The 23,890-nt window shown below is 49.9% G+C and overlaps 8 protein-coding genes across 8 annotated transcripts; 4 read left to right on the top strand and 4 right to left on the bottom strand.

Moving 5' to 3' along the window:
• Positions 1-1,536: 1,536 nt before the first annotated feature.
• Positions 1,537-3,059, top strand: ALT_1384 (indoleamine 2,3-dioxygenase; the record flags this gene model as incomplete). The annotated part of the gene is made up of 2 exons (XM_033563760.2): positions 1,537-1,827; positions 1,890-3,059. The coding sequence occupies 2 exons, from the start codon at positions 1,537-1,539 to the stop codon at positions 3,057-3,059; spliced, it is 1,461 nt and encodes a 486-aa protein (XP_033419651.2).
• Positions 3,060-3,588: 529 nt separating this feature from the next.
• On the top strand, positions 3,589-4,202 carry ALT_1383 (CsbD family protein; the record flags this gene model as incomplete). The annotated part of the gene is made up of 2 exons (XM_033563761.2): positions 3,589-3,708; positions 3,774-4,202. The coding sequence occupies 2 exons, from the start codon at positions 3,589-3,591 to the stop codon at positions 4,200-4,202; spliced, it is 549 nt and encodes a 182-aa protein (XP_033419652.2).
• Positions 4,203-4,668: 466 nt separating this feature from the next.
• ALT_1382 (putative oxidoreductase C2F3.05c) lies at positions 4,669-7,210 on the top strand (the record flags this gene model as incomplete). Its single annotated transcript, XM_033563762.2, has 7 exons — positions 4,669-4,755; positions 4,819-4,829; positions 4,886-4,943; positions 4,994-5,175; positions 5,229-5,601; positions 5,652-5,794; positions 6,298-7,210. The coding sequence occupies 7 exons, from the start codon at positions 4,669-4,671 to the stop codon at positions 7,208-7,210; spliced, it is 1,767 nt and encodes a 588-aa protein (XP_033419653.2).
• A 205-nt stretch (positions 7,211-7,415) lies between these two features.
• bud32 (serine/threonine protein kinase BUD32) lies at positions 7,416-8,249 on the bottom strand (the record flags this gene model as incomplete). The annotated part of the gene is made up of 1 exon (XM_033563764.2): positions 7,416-8,249. One exon carries the CDS (start codon positions 8,247-8,249, stop codon positions 7,416-7,418), a length of 834 nt encoding a protein of 277 aa, XP_033419655.2.
• A 418-nt stretch (positions 8,250-8,667) lies between these two features.
• Positions 8,668-14,753, bottom strand: ALT_1380 (uncharacterized protein; the record flags this gene model as incomplete). The annotated part of the gene is made up of 10 exons (XM_089599151.1): positions 8,668-9,117; positions 10,573-11,151; positions 11,217-11,458; positions 11,508-11,911; positions 11,972-12,519; positions 12,584-12,686; positions 13,061-13,547; positions 13,631-13,746; positions 13,807-13,979; positions 14,034-14,753. 10 exons carry the CDS (start codon positions 14,751-14,753, stop codon positions 8,668-8,670), a joined length of 3,822 nt encoding a protein of 1,273 aa, XP_089456297.1.
• Positions 14,754-16,176: 1,423 nt separating this feature from the next.
• On the top strand, positions 16,177-18,485 carry sly1 (syntaxin-binding protein; the record flags this gene model as incomplete). Its single annotated transcript, XM_033564317.1, has 4 exons — positions 16,177-16,216; positions 16,281-16,497; positions 16,556-16,938; positions 16,999-18,485. The coding sequence occupies 4 exons, from the start codon at positions 16,177-16,179 to the stop codon at positions 18,483-18,485; spliced, it is 2,127 nt and encodes a 708-aa protein (XP_033420208.1).
• Positions 18,486-19,699: 1,214 nt separating this feature from the next.
• Positions 19,700-20,872, bottom strand: preB (alpha-factor pheromone receptor STE2; the record flags this gene model as incomplete). Its single annotated transcript, XM_033564318.2, has 2 exons — positions 19,700-20,064; positions 20,128-20,872. The coding sequence occupies 2 exons, from the start codon at positions 20,870-20,872 to the stop codon at positions 19,700-19,702; spliced, it is 1,110 nt and encodes a 369-aa protein (XP_033420209.2).
• A 1,783-nt stretch (positions 20,873-22,655) lies between these two features.
• ALT_1377 (spindle checkpoint protein MAD2) lies at positions 22,656-23,732 on the bottom strand (the record flags this gene model as incomplete). Its single annotated transcript, XM_033564319.2, has 8 exons — positions 22,656-22,947; positions 23,013-23,086; positions 23,146-23,291; positions 23,340-23,368; positions 23,425-23,463; positions 23,522-23,547; positions 23,600-23,625; positions 23,684-23,732. 8 exons carry the CDS (start codon positions 23,730-23,732, stop codon positions 22,656-22,658), a joined length of 681 nt encoding a protein of 226 aa, XP_033420210.2.
• Positions 23,733-23,890: the final 158 nt, after the last annotated feature.

Raw genomic sequence — 23,890 nt, 5'->3', positions numbered from 1 at the left:
CCAGACTATATCAAACTCTATGTAGGCTCATGTCTTCCACCGACACTATCCAGTTTGTCTAACTAGAAAGTACGCTTATATCCGGTATTGCCATTATCCATGCGAGATGGCACTTGACTTCCGCAATAGGTGATCCTGAAAAGGTGTACTTCCGATCACCAATCATGTGATCCAAGAATAAACTTTTGAGTCCCTGCTTTTCACCGCAGGACCCGAATGGGGTGGCGTGGGTGTAGGCGAAAGCGCTGGCGCATTCGCTTATGGAGGGGGAACCGCACCCGATTTCGCACACTTGCGGGCTGGAAGGCGGCGGCCGCCAGTCAGAGAGGCTTCCGGTTCATTCTCTAGCACTCAAGCTAGCACTCGTCAAATAGTGACCCCCTTTCGCTTCCACCCAGTCTGCCGCTGGTGCTGGCGCCTGGCTTCATAGGTGCATCTGGAGTATCTGGAGTATCTGGAGTATATCCTTTCGATGTTTTGATATAGAAGTACAAAACGAGTAGCAATAATGTCATTGTATAACCTGCATACTGGCTTTTCATAGCATTCTGGCATGTTTACCATCGCCCTCCTCCTCATGCCACCTTCCCTTGCATGTCTCATCACCCTGTCTCTGGCCCACCCAGTGCTCAATAATCATCACTCACTCTGCGAAAAGTTAGCTTAAGTCGTTTGCCTATATCGGCCTCGTTTTTCCACGGGACATTCGCCCCCTTGTTCTCCGGTCTGAATGATCTCTATTCATTGGCCAGGATTTATTGTCTCCTGACATTCTGATTAATGATTCCGTCCTTGCCGGGAGACTTACGTTGCTCTGGAAAGGCCGTCAATATTCCTCACCCAGTCATGGCCAATTCGGTCAATCTCTTTCAGTACTTTGAGCACACGACCAATTTATAACTCACAACGCCAGCTCCCATTCTATCCTGTCTTTTCTACGAGCATTATTAATCCTCATGTCAACCCCCACCGGAGGAGCAACATTTTCTACCAAGGTTCCGAAATAGAAGGGCCATTGATCATCTTTCTCCCCCGTGCTTGTAGTCTTCTTCTTCCGCTCTTCTCCGCGTGAATCGGGGAAGCGTTGTCTTTTATTGCCGGGATTCCTGCTTCTTTGTGTGATCCATCCTACTTTCTTCTTGTAATACAGTGAAATCTGACTGAAGAACTGCCTGTTGCTTTGTCTCAGTCCAGTGTCAATCCAGTGTCGTCCCTTCCGCTGATCGGTGTCTTACCCCAAGACCAGTTGTTTCTCAAGCCTTGGAATATAGGCACAAGATCAACTTCATCGTACGCCCCAGTTCGATCAAAGGATCTGGGGTATCGTCCGATCTGAGCCACTCGGGTGTCAGGTCCGGAGCAGAGTTTAACAAACTTTGGAACCTGAAGTCACGGATTCGCCTCCAGGAGGAACGCGGACTCCAACATCCGCTAGATAAACAACGGCGCTCGGCTTTCATTCTCAACTGCTTATATCATCCTATTTTGTGTCCGGGCTGCCACTCCAGCTTCTGTGCATTGAACACTGCCTACACAATGCTTCCTCCTATCCCCGCTCTCGCGGACTACGGCATCTCCCCAGATCATGGCTTCCTTCCACAAGAACCGCCACTCGAGGCCCTTCCAGATCCTTACTATGCCAGGTGGGAATGGATAGCATCCAATCTACAGTCTCTACTCCACAGTGGGAGAATTCGAGATGTCGTCAACTGTCTGCCTCTTCTTCAGACCAAATACCTACATTCCGAAGATGAGTGGCGAAGGGCTTATGTTGTATTGACCTTCATACTACACGGTTACGTCTGGGGTGGCAAGACACCAGAAGAGGTAGGCTTTCTAACAAACGAGTCCTGCAGGTGCACATGCTGATACTAATGGTTGATTCCCAGAGAATTCCACCTCAGCTCACTATTCCCCTTCTCGAGGTCTGCGACCATCTAGAGCTCCCTCCGGTGGCCACATATGCCGCAGTGTGTTTGTGGAACTACAAGCCTATCTTCCCGGATGAACCCGCGCACGACCTGGATAACCTTGCCTGCATCAATAGTCTCACGGGATCACTAGATGAACGGTGGTTCTATCTGATTTCAGTGGCTATTGAGGCCCGTGGAGGACCTGCCATTCCCTTGGTCTTACAAGCTATTTCCGCAGCGCGGACTGGAAATAGCAGAGTAGTCACAGAGTGCTTGCAAAGTATTGCCGAGGCTCTGGACCAGATTGGTGTGCTTCTCGAGCGGATGTATGAGCATTGTGATCCCTACGTGTTCTATCACCGAATCCGGCCATATCTCGCTGGAAGCAAAAACATGGCTGATGCCGGGTTGCCCAACGGTCTGTTGTACGACGACGGAAGCGAGGAACCCGAGTATCGCCAATATGGAGGTGGCAGCAACGCTCAGAGTTCACTGATCCAGTTCTTCGACATCGCCCTGGGCATCGAACATCGGCCCACGGGCGAGACCCGTCCCGCCAGCACTCCGTCCGAGAAGGAGCAGGAAGGCGTTGCGGGAGCACCGCGGCACGGGTTCATCCAGGAGATGCGAACCTACATGCCCGGCCCTCATCGGCGTTTCCTGGAACACGTGAGCGCTGTAGCCAATATCCGGGAGTACGTGGAAGCGCGACGGTCGGACAAAGCGCTCTGCCTCGCCTACGATGCCTGTCTCGCTATGTTGCGGGCCATGCGAGACAAACACATCCAGATGGTGTCTCGATATATCATCATCCCCGCGCGGGATGCACGAAATCGTGCACCCGAGACGTCCAGTGCCAGGAGGCCATCGATAACAATGAATCTGGCCAATGTTCGGCCTGGCAGCAAGAAGCTGCGCGGCACGGGCGGGACAGCACTGATCCCGTTCCTGAAGCAGGCGCGCGATGAAACTGGAGAGCCTGCTATTGACGCTTGGGCGCGACGATTGCTAAGCAACGGTCCGGCGGAGCCGAGCTTCGCGGCGCTGAGCAAATTGGGCGAGCATCCGGACGGCCACCTGGAAGTGGTCGGGTTATCAGGGACCTGGACGGCAGATGACAGTGAGGGAGGTATCTGCCATTGGTAACCCGATCAGGGTATTGGGAGTTTACGGCATGACAAAAACGATTATCCATCTTTGTTTTTTTTTCTTTTTCTTCATTTGTTACGAGGCGAGATCTGCGATAGACTTGTCACTTTGCATTAGCGGTGCTTCATTATCGGGCTGTATAGACAGACTCCGAACATCTAAATGACAGCTTGGCACTATACTCAGCCATACGAATACATTCTCTTCAAACTCTACGATGTATGACGCATTCATGATGCCATCCAGTATGTTGCGCATTTGTTTCGGATATCTGATTCTGATGCATGCGACATAGCCCAATTTGGGACCACGTGCTATGATGTCATTACATGATGTCATCTATCCCAAGCCACAGATATGGACATGACAGCGACGCCATTGTCTATATAAAGCCACACACATCTCTGAATCGTTGAGAAACAAATCATCCAAGACCTATTTCAACCAAGACCAATTTGAACAAGATCAAATTTGAACAACCCACAAACGTCCACTTACAAACACATTCTACGAACAATCAGTCACCATGTCTGACAACAACAACAACAACAATAACAACGCTTCCACCCTCAACAGCTACATCAACCAGGCCACTGGCCTCGCCCAGCGCGCCATGGGCTCCGTCACCGGCAACCCGTCCACTCAGGTAAGCACCCACCGCATCCCGCCTCGATATACCATGTCCAGTCCAGTCCACTAACAACACCCTAGGCCGAAGGCGAATCCACCCACACCCAAGGCAAAGCCGAACACGCCGCCAGCCACGAGACCGCGAAGATAGGTCCCGTCGCGGCTGACCCACAGACCGGCGCCGCGGCCAAGGACGACCCCAAGCGCACGCAGGGCACCTGGGACCAGACCGTGGGTGCGGCCAAGGAGTCCCTCGGCAACCTGATCGGCAACGAGAATCTGCGTCGCGAGGGCCAGGAGCAGAATGCTAGCGGCAAGGAGCAGGAGGCGAAGGGTCAACTGCAGGATTGGGGTGAGGGCGCTGCGAACCGGGCTAAGGGGGCTCTCGGATCGGTTGGTGCTGCGGTTAAGGGTGATCGTACTGAGGAGGAGAAGTGGAGGGATGTCCATGATGAGGGGAAGGTCAGACAGAGAGGTGCGGAGGTGGATATGGAGAAGAGACATGATTAAGTTGACCACATTATGGCTGGGTGTGTGTCTTTGATCTGGCGGATTGATTCTTTGATGATACCTTATGAGTTATGATATGATATCCAATTTGTTTAATGATTTGTGCCCGCGTTCAGTACATCTCTGTTCAGCTAGCTGCTTGATCTTGTACATTTTAAATTGAGATTCGCATAAATCGTTCTATCATGGTTATCAATCTTCAAGTATCCCACGGGTAAATAGAAGACAGAACCTGCCAAGAATGCCTGGAAACTAATTCCATCAATAGCAATCGGTCATAGCATTATTTCATAGTCCGTGAGCACATTATCAATCTCGGACATAGAGCGAGCTTGCCAGCGTACCCCTCATGAAGTCAGGTCCACCGTGCCTCTCAGTATGATCTCATTGCGCCAATTTCACAACAACTTCAACTCCATTCCACATCACACATCCGACATATTGAATACACTAACTTGAATTGTTTATGTTGCGCAACATGGCAAAATCATTGACTCTGCGTTCGACATATCGAATGAACTCGGGCCATGAGATTCCTGTCCTTGGATATGGAGTGAGTTGAATATAAGAACCTTTCTTCATTTTTCATTGCTAACCAATATCGGTGCCGGCGTAGGTCTACATGATGTGCGTACACATCCACAAATTGATATCCGACTACTGACACCAAACCTCCGGCGCAGTCCGGCATCTCAAACAGAAAAGTCCACGCTAGAAGCTCTCAAAACGGGCTATCGTCATGTATGCAAGCTAAAACAACCGAGTCAGAATACCAGCTGAGGTCGGTGTAGGTTGACTCTGCGATCATGTACCGCAACGAGAAAGCCTGCGGCCGGGCAATCCAGAACTCCGGCCTCGATCGATCCGAGGTCTTCTTCACGACGAAGATCCCGCCAGGCTCGATGGGGTACGAGCGCACCAAGCGCGCCGTCGACTCTAGTCTGCGAGAAGCCGAGGTGGATTATTTTGATCTGTAGGTACCTCCCAGTACATGGCCCCGACGCGTGCAGCTGAATGATACGACAGAATCTTCATTCACGCTCCCTACGGCGGCAAGGACGCCCGTCTTGGTTCATGGCGCGCTCTAGTCGAGGCGCAGGCAGCCGGGAAGACACGCTCTATCGGCGTATCGAACTACGGCATCCATCACCTCGATGAATTGGAAGAGTACATCAAGGGCGGCGAGGGCCGGGGCAAGATCGATGTTGGGCAGTACGAGCTGCACCCATGGCTGGATAGATCGGAGATCGTCGCTTGGCTTAAGAAACGCGATATCGTGGTTGAGGCGTACTCGCCGCTGGCGCATGGGTATCGGCTCAACGAGCCTATCTTGAAGACCTTGGGGAAGAAACACGGCAAGTCTCCTGCGCAGATTATGATCCGGTGGAGCTTGCAGAAGGTTAGTGTTCTGTTTGTTGTTACTTAGGAGGTATGATTGACGGACACTAGGGGTTTGTTGCGCTTCCCAAGTCTGTTACGCCGGCACGCATTCTGGAGAACGCGGATGTCTTTGATTTTGAGCTGTCGGAGGAGGATATGCAGGCGCTTAATACGGGGGAGTATTCGCCGACGGATTGGGATCCTACTGTCGAGTATGATTGATATGTCGTGCTAAGAATTTGATGGAATACCAATGCGGAGTAGTATATAGTTAAGGACATGCCAATGCTGCAACAATCAGTGATATACTCTCGTAGATTGACCTTCCCAGTTATTGCGAAATGTTGTCTATTGCCATTTACCGCATATGCATCCTAATCTGATACAAGCGGTTGGGAATCATGATATGCAGTTGGCGTGTCGGTCACCGATATGGTTACATTCCCGGAGCGGAAATCACAGCGGGCGCGGGGCTGCTTAGCAATTCAACCCGATGCAATCCGTCTTATCAAGCGCAATTTGTCACCAATTTCCAAGCGCAACACAACTGAAAATAATTCAATATATCCGGCTTCTATTCCTTGCACTCTATCTATAACCAAGGAAATAGCCATGAAGCTCATACTTTCCACCTCGTAAGTGGCAAGCTGCTGTGACTAAGGCACTACCCCTCTATCACCAGACAAGACTGATCGAGATGTGTTTCATTTCGCAGAAATCTCATGACGAGTGGCGGCTCGTCCGTCATCAGACATCTAGGCACAACGAAATCGAACGTCGAACTGATCAACTCGCTACGAGCGAATTTCCAGGCTGCGCAACAGCTTGCGGCCGCGGATGAGACAGAGACAAGACCCACGGAGCGGTACAAGACATGGACATCGATGCAGGATGATGCGCTTTACATTCCCGCGATCGATTTCTCGCAGCACGGGTTGGCGGAGGAGCGGTCGCAGTACGATATTACGGTGAAACTGTTCTTTCTACCCGGAATCCCGGTGTCGAGACGGTGCGCGCATACGCGGCAGGCGATTGATCTCGTATTGAAAGAGCTACATGTGGATTCTATCGACCTGCTTATTGTTTCCTTCCCTGGGATTTTGTTCGACGCGGAGGACGACAGCGAGGAAGAAGTGTCGTCGGATGACGGAAGCGAGGAGCCAGATGACTTTGACAGCATCATTCAGTCGTGGAGGACGCTTGAGGGGCTGCACGAGAAAGGCATGATTGCTCAGCTGGGTGTGGCGGAGTTTGGAAGCGACAGGCTCGCTCGGTTCCTGCCACATACCAAGGTCAAGCCGTCTGTTGATCAGATCAACCTCAAGGACTGCTGTGTCGTTCCCAAGTCGCTGATTCTCTATGCGAAGCAAGCGAATATCCAATTGCTTACGCATAACGACTGCAACGATATCCTGCCGGTAGGCACAACACGGGAGCTGCTGGGTCCAGGGGAGAAGGGCGCTGGAATCCTTGCGTCCGCTCCTGATGCCGACGACGGAATCAAAGGCGATGTTGAGCCACAATGGGTGGTCAAGTACACGGCGGTGGTCAAAGACCGCGGAGTGGTGGAGAACAAGGGATATTTTGCGCTGGCAGACGTAGGCACTTGTGTCAAGACGAGTTCATGAGAATATGCGATGCTATTCAGTGAGGTCTGTTTCTATTCTTGCAAAGTACACATTTTCTTCGTTGCATTGTGCGATAGAGCGTGGCGCAATATCTTGGTTCTTCAATGAATGACGAATGATTGCACGTGTATGCCGTTGCTTCTCTCATAGCTCATATGGACAACAGAGTCGTGGGTATAGAGCTTGGATGCTTCGAGCAAGCCGCTCATCCAATCATACTTCTCTTACGACCTCTCATCCTCACTTCCTCTAGCCGTTTCAACGCCGAGCTAGCGCCCTTGTAGCTTTCCTTATAGCCATTGAGGACCTCTTCGAAGAGCGGCTCAGTACGAGGATGGGTGCTACCAAACGCCCTCTCAAGCACATATAGATCAACCGCGCGGTCCTCATCTTGCAGACTCTGACTGGCCAAGCCAAAGTCGATCAGAACCACATCCCCCTCCATGGACGGATTTGTCTCGTCAGCAGCGGGTTCCTGCTCCGCATGACTAGGCGGCCGCAGGATGAGATTGCTCGTCGTCAGATCCCCATGGATAACACCGGCCTTGTGTAGCGCCCCAACAGCGTGACCAATCCTCCTCAACAGGTCTCTGACCCGGGCTTCTTCCTTTTTCAATTCCTCCGCGCCCTGGCCAGCCTGGTTCCGCTTCATGTATTTCTCCCACCGCTCCAGTACGACTCGCACTACCAATCCCTCAATCCACTCCATCATCAACCAAGCCCCTCCGAATCCCTTTTCGCCAGATTGGCCCTCCCAATCCAGCGCCAGCACCGCGGGGACATTGACGCCTTCCCGGACGAGTTTTACCAGGCACCGAGCTTCCTGCAGTATGCGCTGGCGTGTGAGCCGTCGGTCGAGAATCGGGTGGCGGTAAGGCTTTGAGGGGCGGATCTTCAGAGCAGCTGGGGTGGAGGGTGAGAGGAAGACGGTCTTGTAGAGATGTGCTTCGGCGCCTTGGGTGAGCAATTGCGGTGGAGGGGTTGTGTTCGTGAAAGGAGAAGGGAGGGGAGGTGGTGTATATGGGTCCGCTGAAGCCATCGTTCGAGATTGATGCCGGTCTTGTTAATGCTTCTAAGTGCTTCAAAGTGTAAGGGTGCGATCTAGAGTATTTTCAGGTGCTGCAGCTGGTCCAATGATGGTTGTGGATGTGGTTGTGATAAGTCCGAGAAAAAGTGACGATTCTTGGTGGGGCAGATGCGTGGATCACCGATCAATCGAGGTACGGCATCATCCGTCCATACTACGATAGTGACACGAGGAGCTCCAAAGGGACGAAATTCCTCAATTCCCTGCCTTGCTTCTTGGTTTGAATAGCTTCAAATTTCATAAATTGCATTGAGCTGCAAGATTCTATTGAGCCGTGGCCGACCTATATCCACAGGGTTATGCCTCAGGCCGCTGGGGGTAGCATGATAGTATCTATATTTCATGTGCAATACCTCTCTACAGATGACGTTCAATACCACGGCAGCTGATCCAGCTTCGGAAACAACTCATCACCGTTCACTCCCCCTTTCCAACGAAGCAGCTCCTCAACGACGGCCTCCAACTCCATGCCAACAAACAGTTCGTCTTCCATGCCAGGCTTCCATCCTCGTTTAACCCTCTTCGCAGCCAGCTCCTCACCGACACCATACGGATCCCGTCTCCACAGACCAATCCCACTCTTCTCTTCACCTGATATCAATGACGCCAGGGGCGTTACTTCTTCCGGAGGATTGATCCCAACGACAGCTCCGGAACAGGAAGCTTGACCCTCCCTCTCACTGAAGGATGGCCTCAACCCAAGAGCCTGAAAATGACACTCCATGAACCGCTGGCGCTTGAACTCGTGCGTAACAGCAGTGATCTTTGTCGGATACGCTCCGACGTACGATCTGAATCTGAACAGAGCGAAAAGCACATTCTGATAAGAGTCTGTAGCGTTGGTTTCGGCTATAACTCGGTCAGGATGGATCCTAGAAGAGTAAGAGAAGTAATCATTGTCTTTGGCCAAATTCTGTCCGGAGGCTGTCAACTGATGTCTGGCTTCTGCGCTGGGAAGAACGAGATAGTCTCACATGATATGAGGTGCCTTCCGCTAAGTCTGTTCTGTCTTTCTTTGTTGGGCCTCTGTAAAGAATCAGCTACTACAAGTCCGCCAGTGTGGGCTACTAGTACTCTAACAAAGGGGAAGGCTTACCCGGAAAACACCAGCAGTCCATACGGATCGTCCGCCAATGCTCGAAGACCAGCTTGAACATGAGCAGTGAATGTGGGCGTTTCGCCCCTTTGGAAAGATTCAATCAACCTATACGTAGTGGATATGGTTAGCACGCGAAGTGTAGGCTCTAGAGTGTAGTATATAGTTGGACATGAGATTATGGGATTCCCAATCGCTTGGAATAGCCAAGCTACACATCTCACCATTCGTCCTCGCAGAGGCCCTTTGTAGGTCCGCCAACGTATATCGCATGACAGCAAACAACTATTAAGTGATTGCAGGCTGATATCTGGACGCTTGGAGGCCTTTCCATCGCTTTGGCCAAGACGTGTGAAAGTGTGGTTGACAAGGCTATCGATAAGCGGATGCTAATTTTGGAGATGTTTTGAAGAATCATTGATGCGGCGCACACGAGAGACATCGCATGATCCCTTGTCATCAACAAGATCCCGACTTTACTCGATTTTATGAAAGCCCAACCCTCTCATGGAGGGCTCAGTTAGCACTAATTATCAAAGCGGACCATCGGACAAGGCACTTTTACCTTCTATATTCAGTATGCAAATTTTAATATGAAAATAAGTTTGGAAATTGAGTGAATAATCTATCGTACAGTACACGTCTGCGTGTTTATGGAACAATTGAAAAAAGACCCGCCCAGAGATATGAGGTGGTGCCGTAGAACCGGTCGCAAAAGGAATCCAAAAAGCATCACAGAACTCCATCTCATGACCATATCATGACCTTATGTGCGATGCTCAGATGAGAAACATGACGCTGACCTGACAAATGCGAAGGTGGGAAAAAAAAAAAAAAAGAAAAACCACCGCAGAACGAACGCTGTGGGTTTGTCAGAGGATTCACATCCATTTTGTCAATGTGCAACCATAGTAAAGTAAAAAAGACATCAGAACGATGCGTTAAACTGATGCAATAATTAAGGCCCTGCGCCGTATGATGTAGATCTTTCCGGAGGGTATCATAAAAAGAGAGTAGCAAAGGAACGGAATCAAATCAGAGGATCATGGCGGAAGGTGCAGTTGTCGCCCTTCAGACACTTTCCCTCGCGCCAGTATCGGCAAGGGACTAATCCAGCCTTTGGCTATTACAGAGTCAGCGATATGTTCGCTGCAAATCAGGTCTCGGCGGGATACTTACGTGCTTCTTGTTTGGTGCTCCAAACTTGCTTCGCTTGGCGTAGCCAAATCTATCATCACCGGATTCTTCGGATCCATCCGTCTCACGCATACGCTTGCGCTCCGGATCTTCGTAGTGTTGGCCAGAAGGTTGAGATGAACCAGCCTGCTGATTTTGATTGGCAAACTGTGAGATTATCGCAGCGAGATTCGGCGCCATCGCCGGTTGCGATGGTGGGACTTGGGGTACAATAGGCGCAGGCGGCATCTGTTTTTGTGCACTCATCAAAGCCAATATTTTCTGGAAATCGAGGCCCTGCGTCGCTGGTGCCTGAGAAACGGCTGGGAACTGGGGAATTTGTGGAACTTGAGGCTGCTGCTGGCGGAACATGCTGATGGTCCGCTCCAGGTCAGACATGGGCGCCTGTGACGCAGGCTGAAGCGGCGGCGGCGGCGGCGGAGTAGACTGTTGCTGCGATGCATTCTGGATGATTTTGAGCAAGTTCGAGATGTCGAACTGGTTGGTTTGAGCAATAGGCGGCGCAGCCGCAACAGGGACCGGCTTTGGGTTGACCGCTGCATAATATCGCTCTTGTCGAACCTAGAAACATGAATATCAGAAGCCTGTACATAAAGTTGTCGACGAGGAAGAATTGGATATGTTACCTTGATGTGATCCGGCAATTCTCCGAAGGAAGTCACTTCAGTCGCAGGTTTATCAGCGTCAGTCTGGGGGGGCTCCTTTGGCGAGGGAGGAATATCCGCGGGAGACGTGTAGAAAACCATGAGCGTAGTTGCTTCCCGATGATCCTGGGCTTGCTTCTCGGGACTAGAAGGCTCTTGCGTGCCGCCTCGTTTGATAAAGTTCCTGGAGCGATCCTCAGATGTCATGTCGCCTTTGTCAATTTCTAGATTCCGTTAGCAAACATCCCATACCTTGCGTCAATACCGGCTTACCCGAAGGCTCTGTATAGTCCATCAAATTCTCTTCGCGAATGACGCCATCATCGTCATCTTCCAAGTCTTCAAGATCTCTGTGCAGTTTAAGGGCACTACCCTCTCCTTTGATGTCACCAATTTCTCCCTGTGATCGATCACCCGGTCCTAGCTCCTCGTCAGGATCGTGGGTGAAGAGACGGACTTCCGTAAGAGACTCGTCAGGTTTCCACGTAACGCGCAATTTCCTTCGAGCCTCCTTGCGAAGTCGCCTCTGGCGTTCTTCTTCGGATTCAGGGGGTCGATCCTCAGCAGGCTCAACTGATTCAGGGTCCTTTTGCTTATTAAGATCTGCCATAATATCACCAAAGGAGAAAGTAGGTCTAGGAGGTGGCGCTTGAGTTTCTTTCTTTTCGGCCGGAGGGCTGATCATTGTTAGCATCATTTCTGAAGGCCCACATACATGAGCTTCGCATTCTGCTTACCTTGTTTTTGCTGCGGCAGCTGCGGCGGCAGCACGCTCCGCATTCGAGGTGCCTGGTCGTTTGGAAGCAGAAATCAAGCTGCCAAAGAGGCTTGTAGGCTTGGGAGCGATAATGTTTGCCTTCGGACGCGACACAGCTGCAGCAGCTTTGTTCTCCTGAGCTGTCTCTTGTGGGCGCTTGACAGAGCCATTAGTGGTAGTATTGCCCGCCTTTGCACTAGGCTTGGTATTGGATGTTACAACCATCCGCTTCGAAGCAGCCTGGCCATTGGTTTCTCCCTCCCGAGGCCTCTTCGAACCAGTGATTTCGGGACGGGAATTATTTGCAGGTGTTGCTTCAGAGACAGAGCTCTTGGTCGCCAACCCCTCTTTAGCTGCGGGTTTGGTCGCCTCCTGTTTTCTTTTCGTGGAAGCAGCAGCATTCTCTAGGATCTTCTGGGAGAGCTCCTTGACAGTGGGACCCCCCTTCTTCACGAAACGGGGTAGAAGTTTGGCAATATTGGTTTTTTGGAGTACCTCCTCGTCAACGCTGCCAAAGCGTGCGAGTAACTATAAATCAGACGCTCTTAGTCCTATGTCAAACCGGATGCTTAAATAAAAAAGGGGGATGTACCTTGAGTATATTAACCGTGAAAGCCCCATCCACATCGGACGCTTGATGTCGATCTAGAAGAAAGGAATACATGGCAGCGAGGGCCATTGGATGTTCTCCCAACCTGAACCTCCATGTTAGCCATTCAGAACCAGGAAATGTGTAAGTGATAATGCCAGAAATTTGGAAAGAATCCGAAGTACATGCGACAGATTCAACCAACTCTGACGGGGCAAGATTAGTTCGTTGGTATTTCAGCGCTTCCTTAGGATCGATATTAAGAGCCCAGTTGAGAACCACAGAAAGGGGTTTTATCCTTCCGGTCCACGGGCACAGAGCGACTAATCGCTCGTACTAACAATCATCTTCTAAGAAGGCTTCCTGACCATCGACGCTAAATAGATTACGGGGGAGAGATTTCTCGATTCGTTTCTGACTTCTAAGGCCATAACGACGAAATGCCTGAAGAATAAGAAAAGGAAAAGATAAAGGACATACTTCTCAACGATAGCCGGGTGGCCTTTTTCAAGAGTGGTACTGACAACCACATCCATCAGGCGACGTTGCAGGACAACATCCTTCTTGAGCTGGGCTGCTCTGTCGTTCTCATCTTTGTTCTCTGCCATCTTCATCGCTTGACTGCTTTCTTTCCACGCATCCCTCACACGTTTGACAACGTCTTTAAATGCAACTAAAGCATTTTTGACCTTATCAGCGTTGGGTCTGCGATTGCGTGGCGACCAGATGGCTTGAAGAGTATCGTATTCCACAGCAGCCTCCGGTTCACTGGGTCGCGTCGCCGGTATGGGGGATGGCTCTTCGGGAAATTGAATTTCTAGGTCGGAGTCATCAGAAGTCTCGCTTTCCGATGCCGAAGACTTCTTCGCAAGAGTTGTTGATTTCTTTGACACTGTCTTCGTGCGAGCTTTCTTCTTCGGCGGTTCAGTTGGTTTTATCTGCGAGGTTGAGTCTACGGAGTTTTGACCTGAATATTGTTGATATTAGCTATTTAGTACAATAAGGCTACCATGAAGGCAGACGGAGAGGGAAACGCCGCGGACCACATACCGTTGACTCGGAAAGTTCCTTCAAAAGCATTTTGACCAGGAATAGCTCGACTATTACTTGTACTCTGACCCATAACAGATGGCACTTGCAAGTCGTTCTCGAAAAAGTTAAACAGCCTAGCACGGACTGTAAGTTGATGCCTTTACTTGAAGAATTTATGAGGGGTTACAACTTACTTCCCATCATCGGGCCGGCCATAGTCAGCTGAATTCACGTACAGAAAAGGGTTTTGAAGAGAAGGAGTTTGATTAGAAGAAGACTGCTGTGCGGGATTAAGAATCTGAGGATTGATGGTGGGGTCGTCAGTAACGTTCGTAGCTGGCTCAGTATAATTGGTGATGAAATTCATCTACTGTATGTCAGTGAAACGTCCTTAAGATGATTGAGTCTTTTGTACTCTTACCGAGTTCCCTTCGGAGTATCCGGCAGGAAGCGAGTATGATGCAATAGGCGTTTGATGTGCGACAGACTGGTAATGATTTTGCTGGGAAGTCTGCGATCGAGAGGCCTGCGGTGAATTTGATTGAGGAAAGGCATCTGGAAGCGACATGTGCTGAGAAGAATAAAAGTTCTGAGGGAATGAGTAAGATTGATATGGAGGGTTGTCCGTTGCAGGGAGGGGCCGTGAATCGAACGTCACCTGGCCTGGAGGATACCGATGAACCTGATGATACTGAGTGGGCACCCCAAGACCTTGTGGAGCTGGCGAGAGTATCTGTTGTTGTTGTTGATGATGATGATGGTGATGGTGTTGTTGTAGTGAATTCTGTTGCCACGACTGCGGAGTTGACGATGAATAGATGCCATGATCATGCTCCTGATGCGACGGTACTTGTGTCCTTTGCTGATGCTGTTGACTGAAGATCGGATGGTCCCAGCTGATCCCCATTGACTGAGTTTGTTGCTGCGGCTGTTGTTCTTGTTGCCGATGTTGTTGTTGCTGGTGCGACTGATGCAGCTGCTGTTGGGTCGGGTGTGGATGTTGATGTGGATGTTGGTGTGGAGGATCGGGACCGGGATATAACGAATCCAGATCGTTCCAATATTCGGGCTGAACTGAGCCAGGAGTTACTGAGCTGCGATGCAAGCCAGGCATCATGCCCTGTGACGAGGGACGATCCATTCTGGGCTTAATTTGCCCGTTATAACAGCCGTTGACTTTGATCGCAGGTTGTAGTTGTTATTGTACTAAACGGGTAATCTTATAAAGTCACATGTACCCACGTGCCAGGGATACCCAATATAGTAAAGTTCAGTTGCCGCTTTTCTCGGGTCGGAGTTGGCAGGAGCCAGGTGGAGCACTTGAAGGAGCAGCGAGGGATTTAATTGGTTGGCTGCTCGAGCGAACGGCAGTGCAGCTGATTGAGGTGTGAAAGAACGGTTTGTAGAACTTGATACGTCCAGAATGAAAGCGGTCAAGCCAGGAGAAAATCAAAAGATCCCCGCCTTGCAGAGGGCGGCCGCAGGAGCGACCCTTGAAGGAACCGAGGAGTTGTCAAGCAAGTTTCTTTGGTGCACTCCGTACGGTTTGGCCGACCAGTGTGGCAGTGATTATCCACCCGCTTCGGAGATGCCTACCTTAGGTACCTTAAAATGACCTGGACTTGCTGGTAGGGATACTGTAGCGGCCAAAGGCTGGTAAAGGTCTGTGTCTGCAGTTCCTAAAGGTGTGTCCTGCAAGTCACGTTCAGATCTTGTGACCGTCTTGCGCCTTTTAGAAGCACCTTAGGTACCACACAAATTGGTCAAGACTTCCTTGTTTCGAATACACCGGCCAGTATTAAGGTAGAGGCTGTGGTCTGTTCCTTTTGTTCCTGGAATTCACTGCTCCCACTTCCTTTGTTCCTTAATCCCCAGCCTTGTGTTTTGTTTCCTTATTATGCGCCTTTGTCACTTTGACCTGCCTTGCCCACCTTTTTCTGTCGGGCAGACGCGACCAGTCAGGTCGAACTGCTAAGTCCTTGTGGACTTTTCTTTCCTCTAAGCTTGTCTTAAAGATAAAAGAAAGAGGTTCTCATACAAAGAACCACTCTGAATAGCAGTTCAGTAGCATAGTAATTCGCTTTACGGGGATGGTTGAGAGAATAGGGATGGGTTGTTGTTGGTCGTGGTGATGAGGTAGAACTGAAAAGCCGGGCGGCTCACGGGCGGTCCTGGTAATATTAGGGTGATTTTTCTGCTACTCCTGTTCGAGCCTAGCTGTGGTCATGTGATTGTACCAGCCACGGTTTCCCCCAATTCGACCACATAGTTTGCTCTGTTTGTGTTGAGCTAAGGGAGAAACAACCTAGCCCGGGATTATGTCAGCGCCATCAATTGGGAGCATCTCAGGATGCCAGGTGGAGAGATACCGCGATAACATCATAGTACGGTCGGTGGTTATTCTTGGATTCCCCTGAGAGTTCAGGGTGAATGCAATAAGGAATTTATTTTCATCATCTCTGCGACTTGATCTTCTTCGTTCCTCGCAATACAGGTGGGCGTGTCATGGTTCGAGTTTAATTGCTTGATTTGTTTGAAACAGTGCATGCGCAAGTGAACATACCATGGGGTCTCACGCAATGTCTCTGCGAGACCGTCAGGTCGGTAGGTTTCTCGATGCGTTGAAAATCATTCAATGAGTATAGCAAGTCGCTAACTGGCCTCATAGCGTCTATTCAGAAGATCCTCAATTTGAACCACGAGCCCCACGCCACGGATGATGCCCCTCACGATATATCAGCTCAAGGTCTCATCTCCACGCCTATTCTCAATGAAGATGGCGATCCCATTTGGAAGGTCTTAGTGTTCGACAACATGGGCCGGGATGTCATCAGCAGCGTACTTCGTGTAAACGACCTTAGAGCTTGGGGCGTCACTATTCATCTGTAGGGTCCTTGTGGTGCAAGGAGCATAGAATTGCAGCTAATCGGTTTCGTCTTCAAGGAATCTCAACTCTACCAGATATCCCATCCCTGATGTCCCCGTCGTATACCTCGTCGAACCGACACCTGCAAATATCCAAGCAATTACGAATGATCTGTCCCGTGGACTCTATTCTCCTGCCTATGTGAACTTTCTCTCATCCATACCTCGGCCACTTCTTGAAGACTTCGCGTCTCAAATCGCGTCCACGGGTACCGCAGAGCATGTTGCTCAAGTCTATGACCAATACTTGAATTTTATCGTAGCCGAACCGGACCTCTTCAGCTTGGGACTAGGCAACGACGCATATTGGAAGATTAACAGCGCCAAAACGAGTGATGAAGAACTGGACGGCATCGTTGACAAGATCGTTAGCGGGCTGTTCAGTGTCAGTGTCACTATGGGTATGTTTCAACCCTCTCCGTGCTCGAGGGTCAGTTGTTGATTATTCCTGGGATAAACAGGTGCGATTCCAATCATTCGTTGTCCGAAAGGCGGCGCGGCAGAGCTGATCGCCACAAAACTCGACCGTAAACTACGTGATCATATTCTGAATTCGAAAGACAACTTGTTCTCCAGCAACAAGAAAACCGCCGCAGGAGTACCTTCTTCACGACCTGTCTTGATTATCGTTGACCGTAATGTGGATTTGGTACCCATGCTGTCGCATTCATGGACCTACCAATCATTAGTACAAGACGTGCTTCAAATGCGGCTCAACCGGATAACTGTCGAAACTCCGATTGACGAGACAAACCCTGCCAAGGGCGTGACAAAGAAAGTGTACGATTTAGGCAGCAATGATTTCTTCTGGAAGCGTAACGCTGGAGCACCTTTTCCTCAGGTGGCAGAAGATATCGACGCTGAATTGACGCGCTATAAAGAAGACGCAAATGAGATCACGAAGAAGACCGGGGCTTCTTCTATTGAGGACTTGCAGAATGACACCAGCGCTTCTGCGCAGCACCTCAAAGCTGCGATTACCCTACTTCCTGAGCTGCGGGAACGCAAAGCCGTTCTGGACATGCACATGAATATAGCAACTGCACTGCTCAAGGGGATCAAAGACCGTCAGCTGGATAATTTCTTCGAGCTGGAGGAGAACATTACGAAACAATCAAAAACCCAGATCATGGAATTGATTAATGACCCTGCGAAAGGCAGCAACCCGACCGACAAGCTCCGGTTGTTCCTTATTTGGTTCCTAAGCACAGAAACCGACTTATCCCGCGCAGACCTGAGCCAATTTGAAGAGGCTCTCACGCGCGCAGGAGTTGAGGATATCAGCCCACTGACCTACGTACGCCAGGTTCGAGAGCTCACCCGGATGACCATGATGACGACTGCCGCACCGCAGCAGCAGTCTTCGGATCTGTTCCGTGGATTCTCATCGCTTTCCAACCGCCTCACTGACCGCATAGCTTCCGGAGCATTGGGTGCTAATTTCGATTCGCTCATTTCCGGCGTCAAGAATTTCCTCCCTGCCAACAAAGACCTCACGCTGACCAAGATCACCGAGTCCATCATGGATCCGTCCTCAGCCTCCAGTTCAGCAATTGCAAAAACAGAGAATTATCTCTATTTCGACCCGAGGAGCGCAAACGCGCGTGGAGCTATACCCCCGGCATCTGCAGCTCGCAATCCACAAGCCCCAGGAGCTCTTGGAGGTGGGGAACGAGGGACCAGCGCGACTTTTGGTCAACGTCGCCAGGCATTCAACGAAGCAATCGTATTCACCGTCGGCGGAGGTAGCATGGACGAATACGGCAATTTGCAGGACTGGGTGCGCCAAACCAGCGGACAGCCTGGCGACGGTGCAGGGGCCGGCATTCGTGCTGGAGCAGGAGCTATGGGTGGAGCTAGACGAAGAGTCGTCTATGGCAGTACGGATTTGATGAATGCTAATGAATTCCTGACGGAATCGTTGTCCAAACTTGGCCGGGAAAGTTGATTCGAATCAGCTTTCTCCATGGAAGAAACCAGTTTGGTTTGTAAAGAAATAGATTCGTCTCTTAACGTTACATACCTTAATAAACATCTTACGCTATCATGATTCCGCTGCCTCTTTCATAATCAAATACAAGCAACAGAATGGCTAGCTAGTTGGTATGAATTGCTTTTTGCTTTGGATTATCGAGATTAGTAGTCATTTACGCCCGCGCACCTTACCAAGCCACCAAAATATATGTTCAAACTCCACGGATTCGACAGTATCATAGCATGTCTAAAATATAGTAGAATCTACTAGTAAACCTCGACAGTAAATGACAAATTAGACATATTCAAAATTCAGATCATTCTTAATTCTTCCAGGGAATTCCACTTCTGACACTTCACTGTGTGTGAAGGGGTCGCTTGCAAGGCCTCTGCTACTACATACTTCTCCAAAGCTAATTCATTATCCACGTAGATATCTAAGCCATCCTTAACCATTGCAGGCCTAGATGGCGGCTGTGATGTTAGAATATGGCATGGGATTCAATCTAGATTTGCATATCTATCTTGCATCTCAGTGTAAGGCATCCTTGCGGTCAACTGTGGAGTTAGAATTTGTATAGATATCTCTAAATCTTAAGTGTCTTGAGAGCGTCTAGGAGCCCCTTGGACGCGCTATTTATTCCATTCTGCACGCGCAGTCATCTCACTGTCCCATTAGGTGAAGTCCTCATGATGATGGCGGAAAAGGCTAATCTTCGGTTGAATGTGTGTTCAACGGCGTCATCTGAGTGTACTATGACAGTGACACGAGAAAGCTCCAAAGGGAGGAAATTCCCCAGTCCCTCTGTCTTGCCTCCTTGGAGCTATTACGAAGCTCGTGTTAATGTCTACCTTATGTTAGTTGAGCCATTCCTGGTCCATCTCAAATATGCAGTCCACTATGGTATTGTAAATGCCTGCCAATCCGGTTTGAAGCCCTTGAAGATCATTTGACTTGAAGCTACTAAAGCAACCCCCCCGCAGAACGATGAAGTGATAGCCCACGTAGCATCGATGGGAAAGTACAGCAAAGAAAGGAAAAGAAACAAAAAGGAAGGTATTAGGATTATGATGACACAACTGGCGTTGCAGCATATGGCCTGTATCAACTGAAAGTGAGGAAAGCCACCTGGCAAGACAACTCCAGATAAATCAACCGCTTATTCATTCCTCAAATGTAATGACTGCTCAAAGATGCCCGTGGGCGTCCTTTCGGAAGCTGTGGATGGAGATGTCATGAGCCACCGAAATGCCGAACTCGTTCTCCGGATCCTGCTGGGGTTTACTGGTTGACTGCTCTGAGTAACATGTGGTGTTCGGCGAAGTCATGGGGGAGCTGACACATTGGCTGGGCTTGTCTCTCGTGGCGCCGTCAGAGGAGAGTATGTTCCACAGATGGTGACGAGACTCGCTAGAGCGCGCGGTGGAGTTTGCCTGGTCAAGAGCGAATCCAGCCCAAATGGAGGAAAGAGGGAGTGAGATGATGACGAGGGTTAGGACGTTATGCGAGAATTCCGGGATTTTGCTGAAGTACTGGCAAATGGCGAAAATGGCTTGATGGAGCTTGGTCAGTATGATCTTTTTTCATTGAATAATGGATCCTCTCCGGGCCTTACCTGGGATGGTCATGGTTTGGCAACCCATGATAAAAATGACTCTCATCGGACCGAATTGCTTCACACCCAACCTCTTTCGCATTTTGATGGCGAGGCCAAGCTTGACGACGAAGACGGCGCAGAAAAAGCAGATGCTGACGGTTGTCACGATGTTAGTGGCACTCTCTAGCCAATCCAGGTGGTCCATGGTTCCTGCGTGCATGATCACCATGCAGTTCAGCACCGAGTAAGTCAAGCGAACCCCGATCGGAACAAGGGCAGCAAGCGTCGAGGCACCAAGGAGCAGGATCCGATACTGACGGCGGAGATTGGAGCAGACAACCTGCACCTGAAGCACCAAGGAGGCCTCCACGCAAATAAGGACTATGGTGAAAAACACAGACGCCATGACTTGGCCGGCATAAGCACCGCGTGACACTCTGGAAAAGTCGCCAGCCAGCAACGCATACATCCTAGCAAATCCGGTGGAGAAATAGCTGAGCTGGCAGCCCAGACGTATAATGTTGGCAAGTAGCGCAGCGACGTTCAGAACGAAAACGGATGAGACGCGCTTTTCTGGTCTTGTCAGCAGCAAGAGGACTAGGAGGAGCACGGCACATGCGCCGAGCTGGGCGCCATAGTTGATGCTGAGACGAATCATGTAGTGCAGGTAGTCGTCCGCTAGTGCTAGAGATGAGATGACCGTCGTCCCGTCGGACTGAGTCAGAGTGATGTTCTGCGTCCAAGGATCAAATGTCGAGTTCATGTTTTACTGTGATCGATCCAGCGATCAAGTGCCAAAGTCTTGTATGTGTATCAGCCGATAGAGCTGCTTGAAGATGCCAATGGGCTCAGAAGACGAAGACGAACACCAGGTCCAAGGGTGTCTAGATATGGAGATTGAGCATTGTAGAAGTCAGGATCGAGGCCGAAGTATAGCAGCTGGCTATCTAACCTGCGGTGACGGTCCGTCTGAACACTCGGAGGCAACACCCGAAACAAACAATATATGGAATGGCCAGGGAGAGATGTAACAATATTTAGATGACATCGCGGTGGGCCCCGATTCACAAAAGCGTTGATCATGACTTTGTCCATATTGACAAGCTGAAAGAGAATGACCAGAATGGCAGAGACCTGTTTGTGATGAGATCGAGATGAACAATATCAAGGCGGGAGGCAAGAACAATATCAAGACGGACAGACAAAGAACATGGCCCACAGAGAATGTCAATCTTAGCCCTATCAGGATTCACCACTGACAGGCAGCCATCACTGTCATTTTGCAAGGATTTCATCATGAAACCATCGGCATTGGGTTTTGACAGCCTGATTAGCGGCAGATGCCTCATTTCTGATGAGGATCCCGGCACGATGTATGTCTTGTCGCGAAGTCTGAGATAGGGGCGGATGTACACTGGGTCGTTTCATCAAGCCAGTTCAAGAACAGGAGCTTCACACTTCATCGTTCCCATAGCCCAAGAGAACTTCTTAGGTTTGATTTCGTTTCCTCGTGATGAGTTGCCTGTTGTTGGCGTCCTCAACCCGCAGAGGCGATCACTGCGGTAGATGCTGCGTGGGGCTATCACTTCGTCGTCCTGCAGGGTATTTGCTTTAGTAGCCTTCAAGTCAACCGATCATCAAAGACTTTAGACCAGATTGACACGAATGCAATACCATAGTGGACTGCATAATTCAGATTGACCAGGAACCAACTGCACGTCATAATTCTAAGCTGTGGGTAGACGCTGATCTTACATTTGACAGATTGGGAATAGCGAGGAGGTCAGTCACAGTGACCAAGATGAGCTCCGTGATAGCTCCAGTAGATTTCAACCACCAACGTAACCAAACCAAATATCGACGCGGATTCAACTGGATCATCTATCAAGTTAGAATCCGGATCGACAGGAAATTCTCCAAGTTATAGCTGGGGAGAGAAACGCGTGATCTTTCTACTGCGTCAACTGGACCCTGGAGATCAGTTCCATGCCGATTTGCTGCCAGATATCTTCAACTTGCTTTGCTTCCTTAGCATCTAGATGATCCTTGCCATCTTTGGCATAGATAAATGAAGCCGTTTTACCTGCTTTTGTGACCTTTTTGCGTTTGTAAGCTTCTTCTTCTCTGCTACCTCCTCCCAACGTTTCTTATGAAGAGATAGCGATTGGGATTGGATTAGGGTGCCGCGGAAGAATCGTTAGATTGAAAAAGAAAGATCAGGCCGAGTAGCAAGGATAGATTCTACTAGTTTGCCCGTTGGATGTGCAGTGATAGGTGTTCTAGTGATAAGTTCGATCTGGCTTTGCGAAGCCGTAGGGGCACCTGGCAGCTTCCTCCTGTAGCTTCTACTATGAGCTGCAAGATTTTATTAAGGCGCGGCCAACGGGTATGTGTATTCACTACAGTCTTCCAAAGGACATTCCACATCGCCTTTGCATTAAAAGAGATTGAAAGCCATCACAAAGTGTAGGTAATCCAGCTGTGTAACTCCATTTCCTGAACGCCATCCTGCAAGAACCATTTACCCAAATCTGGACAATAAGCGGTCATTCGGCCAGGCGATAGCTGACCAGGGTCTCCACTCTGTGGTTATTCGTACTGAAGCTTCGCAGCTGCACTTTCTCGGCATTCTTGATCTCTTTGGCATCGCTGTCGCCCCATTCGACGGGCACCTCCGAGTCTGCGTCAGCGTACACGAGGACGTTGAATGTGCAGTCTCCGTCGAGGACTGGGAGGAAAGTGACAGAGGCTGTAATTTGGCGGAAGATAGCCTGTATCTCTTCCTGGATTTCTTTCTCCGTCTTCTCAACCGCCGTCGAATCTTGCATCTCCGGGTCTCTGTTGCACAGACAGGTTTCATTAGTATCGTGGGTGTTGGACGTGGGAGGAAAAGGCAGGCATACCCCGGAGTGGCATTCTCCTTATCAGCAGATTTTCGAGAAGTTTGGCTCTTGGTATGCTTTCCGAATATTTGGACCTGATAATAATCGAATTCTGATGAGCCTCTGCGCGCATCCATTCAGGGGGCTGCCTTACATCAAACTGCCATCTTTCGACGTGCTCCCCAGTCTCCTTATCTGTGATCACCACAACAAGTTTCGATATCTTGCCTCCAAGCATCCACTTGTTCAACTGCGACATAATCTTCTTGATGTAGGCTTTGACCTGGTCGTCGGCGGTAACTGGACTCGATCAGCGAGAGTTGGCGGGTAGCGAGGTAATGGACCAACCGAGCATATTGAGACCATATTTCTTAACACTGTATCCGCGTTAGAGTTAATTATCTACCGCTATCGTGGGCTGGCGTAAACTGACGTTGTAAAGTCTTCTGGTGGATATACCCCTCGTTGAAACCTAGGAGCCAAAGGGATGAGTATGAGTTGCACCCATCCTCTAGTGCACATCAACATACAGGATGGAGTTTATCGAGTATTCAAACTAAAATCTTGTCAACCAGCGTCCTCCATCCAGATCGATGGAATTGACTCACGAATTCTGCCACGAGCTTCGCCGAGCCTGTCATAAATGGGTGAGCTTCAAGAATCAATCAACAAACGCCGAATTCGTGTCTCACCTTTGATGGAGAGCTTGTGCACCTTGGATTTATCTTTCGTTGCGGACATTTTCAGTGTATTTTGATCAAACTCGAGGTTGTAGATGGGATATTTGCTCGTTCGTGGGGTCTCTTGACTTGGTCAAAAATAAGGGCAGCTTTTGTTTACCTCGATAGTCACCGCAGCAATCCGTGTGTTCCACCGCCCGGGACTCTGCACTTTTTCTC

This window comes from Aspergillus lentulus (assembly GCF_001445615.1).
Source record: "Aspergillus lentulus DNA, contig: Alt04, strain: IFM 54703, whole genome shotgun sequence".
Lineage (NCBI taxonomy): Eukaryota > Fungi > Ascomycota > Eurotiomycetes > Eurotiales > Aspergillaceae > Aspergillus > Aspergillus lentulus.
The sequence above is the reverse complement of the archived record's forward strand: the minus strand, read 5'-3'. Positions and strand labels throughout refer to the sequence as shown.